Source organism: Nansenia antarctica, assembly GCF_963989245.1.
Source record: "Nansenia antarctica genome assembly, chromosome: 3".
NCBI classification, from domain to species: domain Eukaryota; kingdom Metazoa; phylum Chordata; class Actinopteri; order Argentiniformes; family Microstomatidae; genus Nansenia; species Nansenia antarctica.
In genome coordinates, this window is record NC_137688.1 from 42,077,578 (window position 1) to 42,094,028 (window position 16,451).

General features: G+C 43.5%; 1 protein-coding gene across 1 annotated transcript; it reads left to right on the top strand.

Annotated features, from left to right (window-relative positions):
• Positions 1-96: 96 nt before the first annotated feature.
• Positions 97-15,058, top strand: LOC308152232 (vascular endothelial zinc finger 1-like; the record flags this gene model as incomplete). Its single annotated transcript, XM_080525158.1, has 8 exons — positions 97-129; positions 7,750-8,651; positions 10,720-10,806; positions 12,258-12,327; positions 12,572-12,737; positions 13,918-13,959; positions 14,412-14,480; positions 14,697-15,058. The coding sequence occupies 8 exons, from the start codon at positions 97-99 to the stop codon at positions 15,056-15,058; spliced, it is 1,731 nt and encodes a 576-aa protein (XP_080381284.1).
• Positions 15,059-16,451: the final 1,393 nt, after the last annotated feature.

Consider the following 16,451-nt stretch of genomic DNA (forward strand, 5'->3'; position numbering starts at 1 on the left):
TCAGCCCGGAGGGTTACAGGAAGTTGTAGCAGCTGCCATGTTTAGCTGCTTTGTTGTAGATTCCTTGTAGGTTTCCTGCAGATTTCAAGTGTTGCAATGGAACCGAGCTGGAGTACGTTTTTGTTCCAGGTAGGTGTCACGTTAGAGGGGGAAATTTGACGAACTATACTCAAATTTCCCCAAGTCCCTTGTGCATCGTTGCCCATGCAAATATTTACTCGTTGATTTAAAGTAGAGCTATCCAAGCAAAACAATGGTAGCTAGCTAGCTCATATTTGCTAGTCAGAGCAAGCTGCTAAGCTAGCTGGCTACATCAGTCCCAGACTTCCAGCTGTGAGGTAGCCTGCTAGATGACGCTGAGAGGGGCAAATCTGGGTGCTCTCTCCCCCCTATTTTTTGTCGAATCTCTTGGTGCAGATGTTCAAATCCGCCAGTGGATATTTATTAGAAATAGCTACCTGGTATGTTAGATTTGGTCCCACTTTGTTGGAACATGCTAGCCAAGTGTGATCATGCCGCGCTCGTTATTAAGCCAGCTAGCTAGCTTGCTAGCTTGCTACAGACATAAAATAACGAGAACAATCCCCACATCCAGCGACGCTGAAGAGCAAGTGAATGTTTGCTTGCAAAATGTTTTGGTTTTAGAAATCAGCGATGCATGTATTAGTGTGAGGTGTGTGGAATTTATTTCCACTCCCCAGCAAATCTCATTGTAAATAGAGGTTGGGCACGAGGATGGACACTTTGCAGACTCAAGGAGGGAATAACCCGCACTTCCGATCCTAACTTCCACCTCGTTCTCCTTGTCCCAGAATATGTAACCGCGGTTTGGAGAAAGAATTCAAAATATGTATTAAGCTGCGGCCAAGGCGAGCTACTGGCTTATTCTTCAAGTGCTAATCATTGTGGAACCTCCGTGCCATATCCTGAGATTTATCAGACAGACCATTTTATTAGAAAAGGAGAAACATTTGTTTGCCAATAATTGTGGATACATTGCAATCTGCTAATTGAAATTCAAATGATGTGTCAATATTTTGTTTATCATAGGTTGAAAGTCTTAGCAACCTATAATAGGCTACAACAACCGTTTAGTTGCATTTTTACATACCGTAATTATTGGTTGTTTCATGTTTGACTATCATTTCAGCAAAAAAACGTAAACTATGGAGAAAATGCATGCTAACGTGAAAAGATAATTTCTACTTTTATACTTTTTTGGCATTTAGCAGACGCCATTATCCAAAGCGACTTACAATACGTCTACCTAAGTGAATCATCTATCCATCAGTCATAGCAACAAAATAAATAAATCATGCTAGGGCCAGGGGCATTGGCAGTCATAATGCTAGAAGAAGGATTAAGAATTAAGTTGTTTTTTCCACTTGATTTCTATGACATATCTGCAGTGCTCAAGGGCATTTCATTACAGCAGTATTAGTTTACTTTTGTAAAACTATAGCTATTAGTATGCTATTACAAGAACATCATAAACAGTGGAGTAATATGTCATTGGTGATTGCTTATGATCAGGTTTGACAATACAACCAATTTCATTATTCTAGGCTACCTGTTATTTAAAAAATCAGGGGCTGACAGACTTGAAGGCCTAATACTGAGCCTATCTGGTACACTGCTAAAGTGGTCTCTACTGATGATAAGAGAAGGTAGAAGATGTGTTGAAATGGATGGCAAGACATTGGGCGAAGACGAAATGCAAAATATTGACATTTAAGCCATAGGAAGTTGATGTACTAGTCAAGTCTATATACCGGCCTACTACAAATAGCTCTGTCCATCATCATACCTGAGGCATAGTATAAAGGAAGTGATCTCAGTATTGCATTTGGAAATCCAGTAAGAAGACCTTTACAGCTCATAAGCCTAACTGGATTTGGAAAAGCACCCCAGACAGTCATAATTTGGAACTCTGTTTTTCTTCCTTGGGTTTGCGAAACTTTCCCTTCAATGCAGTGGGCAAAGGGTAGGCTAGTTCTTTTAGTGCACACAGTGTAATGCACCTTCTTAAGCTTCGGTTTATAAGTGTCGGTTCTCATCTGACATTATGTGGCAACATGCTCTCAGGGGCTCAGAAATCAAATTCTATTTGGTAAGCTATTTACATGGAGTTACTAATTTTACCCATGTCAGTATCACATAGGGCTCGATTTGGGAGAAGACCCTTACACAGCACAACACAATCGCAAATATCCCATTAGAGTTAGGCTAGGCCTAGGCTTTCAATTCCAGGTCAAATGTGAACAACAGTTTTGGAAAATGGATGTCCTCAGTCACAGTCGCCACTTGTTTTTTTTATCCCCCCCACCCCCATTTAATTGTATTGCACAGCCATATATAGTTCCATTCCCTCTGTGCTCCCTCAAGAGGTGCAGCTGTTCCCAGTTAATTGGCAAGAGCCGGAGACCCATGATGATGCTTTTTATTTTGTGGCTAACAAGGCTGAAATACCTGAAGCTGGTGTGAGGTAGCTGCGAGGGGGGGGGAATATTAGTTTGGAGCCGGTTTAGTTCACTGCATCTGATGAGCCATCTAATGAGACTTCACAGTAGTCTGCGTCACTTGTTATTGTCCGGTAAGCGCCAGGGGTAGGCTTGACCAGGGTGTTGTTAAGCTGATAAATGACTAGTGTCCACTTTTCCTCTGATTTAGGATGAACCTTCAATTGTAAGGTTTTCCTCATTTAGTTTTTCTAGGCCTAGTGTACATAACCCTACTTTGTCATGTCTAAGTACAGCCGTTTTTACAGTTCACTATCTCTCTTGTATAAGCCTGTAGAGTCATCCCTATCATTCAGTGGAATCAATAGGCTACATGATCTACGGCAGAGTAAAGTGTACCCTCCATACAGAGAACAATCCCCTTGTGGAATTCAGTTCACAGTTACATTTTCAGAGGTTTTCAAAAGTTGGACTTGAAGGTGCTGTGTGGAAGTCTGTTGGAAATCTGCCAATTCAGTTCCAATTTCCCCCCGAAATGGACTTGTAGTGTCGGACATTGCTGTTGTGTTCTGCATATGAGGGGGAGATGTCATTCCCTGGTAGCTACTGATTTAACAGTCATTTAGAACCATTAGAAATGCTCAATTATGCATATTGCACCTTTAAACCTTGTCAACAAATAGGCTAAGTAGAGTTACAGTCATCTCCTGAATTTAGTTGAAATAGAAATTACCCTATTCTGAATGGGGGCTTCTTTATACTAAGTGTGTTTTGAGCTCTCATTGGAAATGGGTGACAAGTGTGTTTATCTCTGAGCGGAAGCACAAGCAGCTATATCCACTGGAGAAGAGCACAATAGTACCATCCACTATGACACTGTCCGAAGCTCTATCGAGGCCACGTTTTGCATGAGCGTTGAATATAGTGGCTGCACTCCCTATGACTATAGTCTGGCAGAGACAGTGATGGTCAAGAGAGTACTAGCATCCATAGCATGCAAATGTCCATAGCCCGCACATGTAATGCTAGAGGTGTCACTAGAAGTGTGCAAGTGAAAAGAGTTATTGTTGTTTGTTGTGTACAATATAGCCTGGGCCTATTCTACAAGCCCTGACCTTGTATCTAGCCTATCATTTTGGTCCTATTTGAAATTCTTATATGCCCAAAGTCTGAAGTGAAGTGAGCAATTGAATAGCAACCATCGTCTCGCCTCCTTCTCCGGGGTTGCGCTGATAAGTAAACAGATTACCATTCTGTTGAAAGAGATTCTCCTCCTGTTATTGTGAATCCCAGCAAGGTTTCTTACTGAATTAAGAACAGTGGGCTGCTTTTATTTGTGTTGTTTCTTGTTATTTTCCACGCCCCCACTCCATTTCAGTGCTATTTATCTTGGAATGACCTCAGCCATCAGTGTGGATTTGTATCAAAATCATCAGAGCAGCGTGAAGGCGCAGCGGGCTGCTCTCCCTATGCCTCTGTCTGTGTCTGAGTGTTTGGCTGTCTCACACACACGCACAGGGCCTGGCCCGTCTGCTCTTTCACTAACACACACACACACACACACACACACACACACACACACACACACCACACACACCCATGCACTAGCTAGAAGAAATGCTAATGGCAGTAACAATTTCAGTCTGAATCCTACTACAGTGAGGACAATAAGAGAACTCGACACGCTTTGTCGACTCCTGTATTTATTTATTTTTTCCCATTCCTAAAACAAGGCTGTTGAGCCTGTGCAACTGCCCCTGATAAGCAGAGACTGCAGCTGAACAGAACCTCCAAATCAAGAAGGACTGCTGTCACAAAGACCCCCTAAGGGCCGTAAGTGCATCAGTGCTTGGATTTGTGTCCTCCACAAAAGAGCACATAAAAAAGGGAACACGGTTTGGGATTCTTCAACTCCCAGACCACGTCCCTTGCCTGGCTGACTGGGTTGGGATGCTTGGCTGAACTTGAATGCCAAGGGGTCAGGTCTTTAACCCTGCCCTATGGTGATTACTGAAAATAACAAGGTTGTCTTCAATTGGGGTGTCTTTGGTTGTCCTGTTGCTGGTTGCTGGTTACAATGTGAAACTCTTCACCCGCAGACCAAGAATATTCATAAACCCCCTCCCCCTCCCCATGTATATCCTTTGGGGGCTGCCGTGACCAATTGGACAATGCTGGCAGCTGCATACTTAAGATGTCCTCTCCACTGCTTTATCACTTGTGTTGGGTCATTTTTTTTTGTTACTATTTCATTTTTTGTCTATCCTTGTGAAAAACAATGGTGCAAATCCTGGAAAACAGGATCTAAACAGGAACATTATTTTATTGCACATGTTATATTAAAAACCTTTCCTTATTATTAAAAACATGTCATACTCTTTTATTTAGAATATAAATAGGGCTGTGGTGTCAGAATATAGTTTGTTGAACTTGCATCCAGCTCAAGCTGAAAATCCCGATTCATTTTCCTCATCTGGATTTTCTTCAAACAAGCTAATATGCATTGTGTAATCGGCTTACTTACATTGGCCATCGCTATTCTCCAAGTAAGATTTTAGATGTTTGAAGGTTTGACTTAATAATTGCATTTTGATTGATTTACCAGAAGCAAACACTAGATAATCAGAAAATAGTGTGAAACTGTACGCCTATGTTTAACACAAAGTTTAGGCCTATATTAGCTATTAGAAAAAAATCCAGATGAGAAACATGAATGGGATTTTCAGCTTGAACGGAAAGTAAGTCCAGACTACATTTTGACGAAACCACTTCACCTTCCTGTGGGAAAGACAAGGTTAGTAAAGGCCTAGGCCTAATTACTAAGCTGTGTTTCGCCTAGATGAATACCGAACATGACGTTTAAGTAGTGAAAGGAATGCACATTCTTTAAGAGGGTAAAAAATGGTTCTACATCTCAGCCAGGCACCTTTTCTAAAACAAGGGTCAGATGAGAGGAGATGTTCTAAGCCATTCAGTGACTACAATAAGGAAGGAATAAGGAATTTTGTAAGGTAGTGTGATGACGACGATTGTGGTTTAGAGGAGGAAAGAACCCTCAACCAGAACCAAGCCCAGAATGCTACATGAAAGTGGTGTGAAATTGCTTTGAAAGGGATATTTCTACCAGTTGTGTAAGCAGCTTATATAGCGAGTCATCCTGAGACTCGACACAAGAGTTTCATTTCACAAATAACTAGCATTGAAGGGTTCTGTTACAGCCATTCACGTGGGCACCAAAATGGCCACTCTCTTCTGTTAATTAGTTAATGTAATATGTGCTTGTCTTTGCAGTCAGATGGATTCCAGGTGATGGTTAGGCCTATGGTGACTGCTGAATAAGCCAGATCAACAAAAGTTGAATTCTGCAGTCAGCAAAGCTACCTTTATTATTGGGACAAATATGTCTAACTGTTTTGGGTGTACACATGAGATCCACATTTTGGAACAAAAGTGGCTATCGTACTCATCAATTCAACCCACTATGTTAATTGCTAATTATTATTATTTTTGCTCCTCATGGAGCAGACAGTTGCAGTGTAACTTATCCTATCTATCAATGGAATGTTGCTTGTTTTGTGACCTGCTGGCATAGGCATCTGGAGCTTGCATATGCCTTGTGGTGCCATTTAGTCACGTTTCTTTGAGATTTCCAGGCATGTGTGTTAGGGTAGACGTGGTTACATAGACTTAATGTACAGGTTGTGCTCTAACCCAGAACATGCTGTGCCACTGGGGAGGACTGGTCACATGAAATCAGCTCCATCACCATGGGATATCATCTTACATGCAACAGATTTAGATTCTTCAGTGGCAGGGAGCTGTGTGTGTGTGTGTGTGTGTGTGTGTGTGTGTGTGTGTGTGTGTGTGTGTGTGCGCGCGCGCGCGTGTGTTGGACTGTCTCTGTTTGAAGAGCTTGTGTTTATTTCTTGTGACTCTAGGGTAATAGGAGTAGGTGGGTTTGGAAAAGTAGGCTTGAGACAAATCTACATTTGAAGCAGACTAACCTGTCATGTCTATTACTGGGAATGCATAGAGCAGAGAATAATGATAGGTTACCATTGTTTTTTTTATTGTTCCTATTATATTCTGGCTCAGCAATAACTGACCTTACATCACCCTCTGAGCTCAGATTCAAAGCTGACATACTCGCCTCCCTCTCCTGTGTCTTATTAGTCATTCGGCACCTTGCTGAACAGCTGCCTCTTAATCCCCTCTGGAGTCGCTTCATGGCTGCTCTTGTTGTCCGAGCCGCTCAGATGCCCAGGAAATGAGTCACTTTCTATTTTTGATAAATTAAAGGCTGTCTCTCTGTCAAAGCCTGGGCTTCCTCTCAGTGCAATGCAGTCTTAGGCCAAAAGAGCTCGAGATCTGAGTGAATTGGCTGCCTGAGTGTTGACTAAGGACGGAAACTTTGATTATATGGCACAACAGGGAGAACCCTCAACACGAGACGCACTAGACAGACCGTATATCTAAATATATCTACATGAAGATAAAAATCCACATTTTCAACATCAATATATATTTCAATGGTTGATGTTTTTTTTTTTTTTTTTACGGCCATCCTTGTGTGACCGTGTAACCGCCACAGCCCTAAATGGTAAATGGACTGCACTTATATAGCGCCTTTTTTGCTGCTCCAAAGCGCTTTACAACGGCCTCTCATTCACCCATTCACACACACATTCACACATCAATGGCGGCAAGCTGCCATGCAAGGCGCTGGCCCGCTCACTGGGAGCAATTTTGGGGTTCAGTGTCTTGCCCAAGGACACTTCGACATGTGTTCAGCCGGGAACGAACCGCTGATCTGCCAACCTTGTGATCATTAGATGGTGACTTTACCTCCTGCGCCACAGCCGCCCCTAACAACAACACAAGATCGAACTGTACATCTTAAGTTTAAGATTCATTGAAAAGTGCATTATAAGTGATTTTTAGTTAATTAACATGTATTATGAAGGATTCTACAAAGCCATAGTTATTTGTCGTTAATTGATTTTTAATGCATAATAGAGCATTCAAAATGTGCTAAAAATTGTAGCCTACTACTCCTTTGAAGAATGGAAAAAGCCCTTGTCATTTAATACCACTTTCATCCCCCACTACACCAGATTACACTTACCGTACAGTTTTGTTGACAAGGCAGCAAATATCAAATCTAGAGCAGAAACCTATCTCTCTCTCTCTCTGTGTCTCTCTTTCTCTCTCTCTGCTACATGCTGCTGTAGTAGCTTTGAGGGTGTTTTGTACTGATGTGCTTTTGCATGGCTGTGTCTTGTCCCTCCAGCAGGCAAACGAGGCCCTGCATCACCAGCACCAGATCGCCCAGAACAGCCTCCTGCCTCTCCTCAACTCTGGTGCTGAGCCGCAGGACCAGAAGCCTGTGATGCCCATCCCCCTGGACCACAAGCCCCCGGTCAGTGCTGCAGAGCTCCTCAAGGACAATGTGGTCGCCGGGGGAGGGAGTGCAGGTGGCGGCGGTGGTGGTGGCGGCGGTGGTGGCGGCGGTGGTGGCGGCGGCGGCGGTGGCGGAGGGGGGCCAGTTGCCGTGGTGAAGAAAGAGCCCAAATCCAAGACGCCGTTCATTTGTGGCTACTGCAACAAGGCCTTCCGAGACAGCTACCACCTGCGGCGCCACGAGTCCTGCCACACGGGCGTCAAGATGGTGTCTCGGCCCAAGAAGTTGCAGACGGCTCCCACCATGGTGCCGCTCATCTCCACCGTGCCTCGCGAGAATGCCGGCAACCCCTCCTACATCTCCACCATCGCAGGCATCCTCACCACAGCCACCACCTCTGCCTCCACAGGCACCAGCATCATGTCACCCATGGCCCAGCAGCAGCAGCAGCAGCAGCATCATCATCATCATCATCATCATCAGCATCAACAGCAGCAGCAGCAGCAGCAACAGCAGCAGCAGCAACAGCAGCAACAGCAGCAGAGCGCCCCCAAGAAGACTCCCAAGCCTGTGAAGAAGAACCACGGATGTGAGATGTGCGGCAAGGCGTTCCGGGACGTCTACCACCTGAACCGCCACAAGCTGTCCCACTCAGACGAGAAGCCCTTCGAGTGCCCTATCTGCCAACAGAGGTTCAAGAGGAAGGATCGCATGACGTACCACGTACGTTCTCACGACGGTGGTGTTCACAAGCCTTATATCTGCTCCGTCTGTGGGAAGGGTTTTTCGAGGTACGTGGCTTTCATTTATGGTACATGTCTTAGTATTCCAATAGTCATTTATTTTCTCACCACCTTTAAGACCGTAATGTTTCGTGGTAGTTCTAACAAATGTATGTTTAGAAATTGTCTAGGATTTGAGTGACGGACACTTGATTTTGAAACCTGCTTCTTGAGTATGTCTAAGGTTAGTTTGAGCTACTTATTGATGCCACTAAGTTGGGAACGTTTTTTAAAATATTTTTTCCACTGCTTTCATTTCAATGGGCTCAAATGTTTTCTCATTCCTTGATTAAGGAAAAAAACATGATCAATTTGTAAAATAATTGGATATCATTATTTTAGCACAGTAAGTATATTCATGGTACTAGGTTTTAAATGGCAAGCACTTCGGCCATTTTAAATGTTTGCAAGTAATTTGCAGCTAGTTGAATAGGCACTGATTAGTTAACAAGATAAATGGCTAGGCTGATATGTCACCCATCTACTTATCCAACTGACTTTGTTAAATGCTGACTGACCTAGCTTGACCATAACAAAATCAATGTTGGCGAATAGATCATTAGCATAATAAGAAAAGCCAAGGTCGCCCACCATAGCCGTGGTAGGCTAACCTAGGTCGCTACCTAGTCACTAAAATACATTTAATTTTCACGGTTTTGCTGTATGGTAGAACAGTACATATGAAGACATTTGGACGGATTCAATTGTTTTTCACAAGATGTGACTTTGGTAATTTGCTGGGGTAACTGACAGAGCTTGGCAATGGAGTATTAAGCAAAATAGGGAGACGCTTGTGGGGTAGCACCAGCCAACTGAGTATATTGCTAATTAGAGCAAAACTAGATGATGATTAGGGATGCTCCGATTTATCGGCCACCGATTTAAATCGGCCGATTTCACTCCAAATGACTCGATCGGTGATCGGCAAAAATGGCCGATCGCAAAAACCGATCTTTTTTTTTTTTTTTTTTTTTTTTCTTCCCTGGGGAAGACAGATAACTGAACAGAAAACATAGGAGGACGTAACAGTATGTAAACCATGAAGGCCACGTTTATGATGTCTTTTATACAGCCATATCACTGACTTGGGCTTCAGGCCCTAACTGGGTGATAGGCCAGACTTTTACTATGCCATAAAAATGGGTCTGCGTTTGCTTGGTGCCTAATGGATCAAAACTTTTGTCTAAAAAGCAAAAAATATGTAGGCTATCCAGTCAGTAGGCCTACAGTTATGTATTTTTTTAAAAATCGGTATCGGTATCGGTTGATCTTGAGGAAAAAAATCGGTGATCGGTATCGGCCCCAAAAATCCAGATCGGAGCATCCCTAATGATGATAAGTTGTACGGTCACAAACGTGATGATTGGTTCTGTTGGAGTCAATTCCACTAGCGGTTGATGTCAGTTGGTTAGTTGAGAAAATCCCAGTGTTTTGCAATTCAACTAATTTAGGTGATTTCTTAATGTGTGCCAATGTATTGATTAAAAGCACAGGGCTTAAAGGTGCATTGTGTAAGATTTAATTGCAATTCGCCCGGTGGTAAAAACAAAGGCTCAACATAATTTGAAGGTCTATAGACTCATGAATTGTTTTTATATTTCTCTATTCTGTAACTGGTCCTCGGATGTAGAAATTGTAACCAAGGGTAAAATGTTTCACATCCATGTAAATAACATTTTTTAGTTATGATGGGTTAGTTTCTCTAGCTAGCATAGGCAAATTTAAGTTGTCTTCTATCATCAAAGGGATGTTTCAGCAGTTGAAATGATCACTGGGCAGTGGGAAATCTAACAGATTGCACCTTTAATAGAACAGATAAATCTGTATTAGCGGTAACAGTCAAGTTTGTTAATCAATGCATAATATTTGCATTTATTTGACATCCCTACTGGTCCTTTTATAAAATGCCCCCATAAGGAGGACCTACTTAAATAATAGATTTAGGCAGGGCTGGGATGCCCACCAACAGCCCATGCAGCTTCAGTACAGGCCCATGACATGCAAGCAGTGCCCCTTTGTATATTTAACTTCAGATTTGCGTGCGTCACATAGTAGTCCCTCGTGTCCCCCCTCTCAGGGAAAACACCATGGGACAGGGAGGCTGCTGCAGGGGCCAGACTGCACCAGAAGAGATGGGTCTCCAGTGTCACTCCTGCTCGCAATGGTAGTGTTTTGACTAAGTGGTCTGATTTATTTAATCGATTTAGCCCCTCCCCTATTACTGTCACAAATGTCATTGCTCTGTAGAGATCTTTTCTCCCCTCTCATTTGACACCTTCAGGCATATGAAGTTGAGGTAGTCAGGGCGACATATGAAGTTGAGGTAGTCAGGGCGATATTGAGAAGAGTTTCTAAAGTGTTAGTGAGTAAAGCACCTTATCTGGATTGCATTGACCAGCAGGCTAAATTAGAAGAACCCTGTAATGTTGCACGGCTAGCTAGAAAGGTGCATGTTCATTTGTAGTCTCTGTAGGCCTGAAAGAGGCCATTCCTCTCTTCTTTAACAGAGTCTTGAGTGGGAAGGGGGGGGGGGGGGGGGATGTGAGCCTTTCAGCTCGACTGCACTTCTGAGAAGATGAGATCAGACGCCTCCTCGCCATTGTGAGAAGCCTGCCCGTGTGAAACCGCCTCCTTAGAGACATTTTTGAGCTGCGCTCTCCATCTCGGTTGGATGGAAAATCCCTGGCTCCGTTTGTCCGATAGAGCCCAGCTCAGTGCTGCTTAGTGAAGACGGGTAGAACTGACAGCTGTTGTTGCCCAAGTGGTGTCCGCATCTTTAACAGGGGTATATAGAGCACAGAGATGATTATCTGTCATGTAGTAGAGTAAAGTCCCCAGAGTCTGAAATGTCACATCTAAATTTCATTCCTCATGGTTTCCTGAGATTCCCCCCCCAAAAATACGCATGGATATCCAAACCAATATTATGTTTTTGAAACATGAATTGTTGATTTTGGAAATGGATAGTGAAGGTTGCTGTAGTGCTACAAAATTCTATGGAAGGTTTATTTGGCAAGGTTAGCTAATGTTGATTCTTCAAAAGCAGCTCAGGAGTTGTTTCCCCCCCCCTTTTAACGATTTAATTGGGCATGGCCTGTCTGAATCCCGCCTGGTCTTGTTGCAAGGACAAACGTTACAATAGATTTGGGACAAAGAGAGGTCAAGGAGGGGTGTAGTGCGGTGGTTCATACAGTATACTGTAGGCCTAGACTAGGACCTGCCACGTCACTTCATGTGGACAGGGACATAATCTGACTTCATAAACAACCAATAAACAATAATATTCTTCTATACATTTGAAAGAATTAAGATGTTGAAATAAGACAATGAGCGCACAGAAAGCATGATGGTACACCAATTGTCACTCACTAGACAGATTATCACCACAAGCATATAAAGTTATTTGAGTTTGTTGAGTAGTTTTACCCTTTTAAACGATTGGGCTATAACCTCTTGTTGGCCTGTTTGCTAATCTAAAGTCTTATCAAAGTGTTGGTAGTGTGTGCAGCCCTAGTTCTTTTCAATGTATGGTGTGAATGAGAGTGTACTTGTGTTTTTACTACTCCAGGCATTTAAATTCCCATGTTCTCCTGTCTCCCCCTTCTCACACTGCAGGCCAGACCATCTAAGCTGTCATGTGAAGCACGTTCATTCCTCAGAGAGGCCCTTCAAATGCCAAGTCACGGTAAGAACTCCTTCCGCCCCACCCTCCCATGCTCCTACCCTCTTCTGTGTCTCTGTCATATCCTGCTCATTTACTGTCTGGTAGCAATATTATTGGGGATGTGAATAGGATCAACAATATAACCTCGTCCCAAATAGACCTTCAGTGTGCCGACATGCTTTGTGTAAATGGAGAAACATACACACACACACACACACACGGACACCAGTTGAACTGAAGTTGCCCCCCCCCCCCCCCCCCCCAGGCCTGCACCTCTGCCTTTGCCACCAAAGACCGGCTGCGCTCCCACATGATCCGACATGAGGGTAAAGTCACCTGCAACATCTGCGGGAAGATGCTAAGCGCCGCCTACATCACCAGCCACCTCAAGACACATGGGCAGGCCAGCTTCAACAACCCCTGTAATAAAGGTACGCTCTAGACTCCTCTTCTGCCTCTCTTCCACCTCACCATACACCTTCTCCCTCCTCTTTCTGCCTCACCTGCCTCAGGCCGCGTCTCACCAGGAGGTCATACACTTGCAAACACCCGGGTCGCAACCTTTTATAACCAGTAACTCTACTGGTCCCTCCTCATTCCAGCGGTGTCTCTCTGACCATCGGAGGTTTGCTTTTTCCCCCAAAGCACATGGTCAGGTTTGTCATCAGGTTTTAGATGTTGTCGTCACGTTTCTGACATTTACTGTAATCTTAGATTATGAACCCCCATATCAGACTTCTCAGTTCATAGTTGCAGATTCACATTACTATCGATGGCCTTATCCATTGTTGATCTGCAATTACAAAGGAACATTTATTAATAGGGGCTGTTTTTGCTGATATTTATGGTGTTCAGGTCAACACAACAACAACTAGACATAAAAATGGAGGGACATACACAGTATATGCCTGCACCTGGCAGTCTTATTACTTGTTGATACATTTATTTGACGTTAATGTCACTTTGCTCGGGCCAGTCTGATATGGCCGTTTTTGTGAGCCTGTGTTTGTGACGAGTATGTTTGCTGACAGAAAAGGATGGCCCATAGCAAGCAATCTGTCAAGAGATGTTCTAAATTTAAAGAGCTTTGCACGTTCAGATCATTTGACGCACATGGCAAACTAGCGTAATATAAGCCACCCAAAGCGATGTGCAACCTGACCAAAGAAATAGTTGATTGAGTGTGTTGTTGAGAACTTTGGTCTCTGTGCGGTGGTCTTGTTTGTCTCTGTGGAATGGAGGTTTATGATGGCTGGTTTGTCACCCCAAAGCTGAATTCTGGGAAGTTAGAAGTGCAGTTTTGACATTGAAGGACTATTTTCGTAGAAAAGGAAAGATCTCTTGGTCAAGTGGAGCCTACCTTACATAAGCTAGCTCTCAGATATTCTATACCAGTTTTGTCACTTTCACATTCGTTTCAATATGTCCGTGGATTTCAAGATGGGCGATCATATGATTGGCCAACAGTGTTTGTAACATACTGATGTTTGACCCACCCTCCCCCTCCAATCCCATGCCCTGTACCTGCCGCCGCTGGCACGCAAGCCTAACTGATGCCCTGTCCATAGCCTTCCACTGTAACCCCTATGTGTCGTCTGTATCTCCGAATAGGGCTAAGTGACTGGCAGTGGAACCACTCAGGGCTGCGAAAAGGTAATATTGTAGATGACAGCAGAAACCCCCATACCCTCAACCCTCCAAATCTGACGGTGTATACTCATGCATTGAAGTGGCCCACTTTCCACAGGAGACTTGTTATGTAGCCTGTCAAAGCTAGAAGCTGTTTTCTGTCTAGTGGCGGCTGGCGCTCCAATTAACCAGAAGCGTGTTTTTGGTTTATTTTTCATGTGATCATTTGTATAGGATTGTACAGGTATCAGGGTTGTATTTCATAAAGCTGGATCAATATGTTAACCTCATAACTTTGATGAACAGATAGAACATGTTTATGTTTCCTAGCAAAACATTTGACATGGGTTGTTGAACGTATTGTGTCAGTTATACAATGCCCATATATATTTATTAAGAAATATGACATTTTGTTATAGTATTAGAAAAGTTAGCTGGCTAGCACATTGATCCTGCTTTTTGAATTACTCCCTTAGGTGAGTTGACGGTAGGAGAGATCTTAAATAACTCGTTCCAAGTCCTTATTGACATCTCTCGTACTCAAGGTAGGTTCATAAGAATCCTACCACAGTTTGAAAGTGTGTTTTGCTGGTGTATTGTCCGTTGCAGTGACTTCGTAACCCTCCTGCCCGCACCCCTGCATAACTACGGGGAGTCTTGGCTGTCCTATACGGAGAGAGAGTGAAAATAAACCATTACTTACTCTTTTTTTTCTCTCTCTCTCTCTTTCTGCCTCCCTCCCTCCCTCCATCTTTCCCCAGACTCGAACAATGTGCACAACTCTGCTTCAGCTACGCCTGTCACCAACTCTGCTGCCATCACCTCTGCGATTCACCGTGGCCATGCCAGTAACCCAGTGACCATCGCCGCCCAGATGAACATCACCACCAGCACGGTCAACATCACCTCGCCTCTCAACCTGCAGCACCCGGTGACCATCACCGGGCCGGTCAACCTGGCGTCAGTCAACATTCCCACCACCTCGCCCATGCATATCGCCCACCCGTTGGCCATCACTACTCCCATGCACATGAATATCACCGGCCCACTCAACATCGCCATGAGGCCCATGGATAGCATGCCTTTTCTCTCTCAAGTCCTGCCTTCCTCCCCTCCCTGGTAGAAACTTAACCACAGTCCCTCACTAGCACCTCCCCCCTCCCTTGTTTACCTCCAAACCCCTTCCTCCCCTCACCCCTTAGTTTATTAATTGCTCCTATTAGTTGCTCCTTACGTTAGCAGTCCCCTCACCGCCTTCTTACTGTAGATTATGTTCGAGTAGTGCAGAGGGCTAGGGGAGTTAGTTGGAAGCTGGACCCCTCTGTCCCTGCAGAAGCATTAGTAGTAAATGCAGCATGAGAGGTGAACTTGCAAGCCCATGTAGATGTTATCTGTTGCATTTATTTTATTTTGATCTGCTGAAGGACAGTCTTGCGAGGGCTCGAACGAAAAAAAACAAGATGTTAATCACTGCACCAAGTGGATACCTGACGGCAACAACGAAGGCGCTATGGCTCATTCGCCTCAACCGTCAGATTGCCTGCACATTTAGCATTAGAAACAAACTGTAACAAAAGTGCATTGCTGGTATTATTGTTTTTAAACGCTCTCTTACAGAGCAGATGGTTTTTATATTTGTTTTTTGTTTTGTTTTCCATTTTTCTTTATTGTAGCCTGCTTATCAGTATTTAATAGTTGTATGCATTGTAAGGAGTAAGTACAACAAAAGGGACTAAGGCTTCCATTTTTAGGGGAGGGTAATTTTTCTGAATATTAATTAATGCCTCTGATTACACCAGACCTGTGTAAAAAAGATTAAAAAAGAAGTAGTACTGCAATACCTTGAGTTTGCTTGAGCCTGGCCTGAAGTGCATGCTAGATGGGGTTCGCTCTTGGTGAATTAGTGTATTCCATTCTGCCAGGCAAACTCAATCAAGCACAGCTAACTATTTTAAATTGTTTCAAATACTTTTTTTAACCTAGGTCTGGATGACACACGGTTAACCTCCCCAACCCTGCCACCATTGTAAAAGGTCATCTCTGGAAACGCCCACTCCCCACTGCTGGATACTGTATACCTGTACATGATTTTATGTTAGTTTTGTTTTGGAAGAGTTGGGTGTGTTTCGATTACTACTTTATTAAGTAGTCATGTGGACATTACAGTGATAATGGTACAGGAGCACAGAGGAAACGTGTCTCGCACTGAAAGCATATCCCCAGGGTAATGTCCTGATAATGGCAGTATTATTATCAAAGATCAAATCAATGTAAGTGTTGGTAAATGAAGCCTTGTAATGTGGAGGCAACCAGGGCCACCTAGTGGCTGAGTAGATGCTATGCTGAAAAAGCAGTCCCAAAGTTCACTTTTTGTTTTTGTTATTGTGTAATGATAATAATAATCTCATGTAAGTGAGAGGTGTTATTGTTGTTTGGCATTTTATCCCCTCTCTGTCTTTTCTATTGAAAGTTTAGGATCCTATAAGTATGACCTTTTGCTCAGGAACCTTACTGAG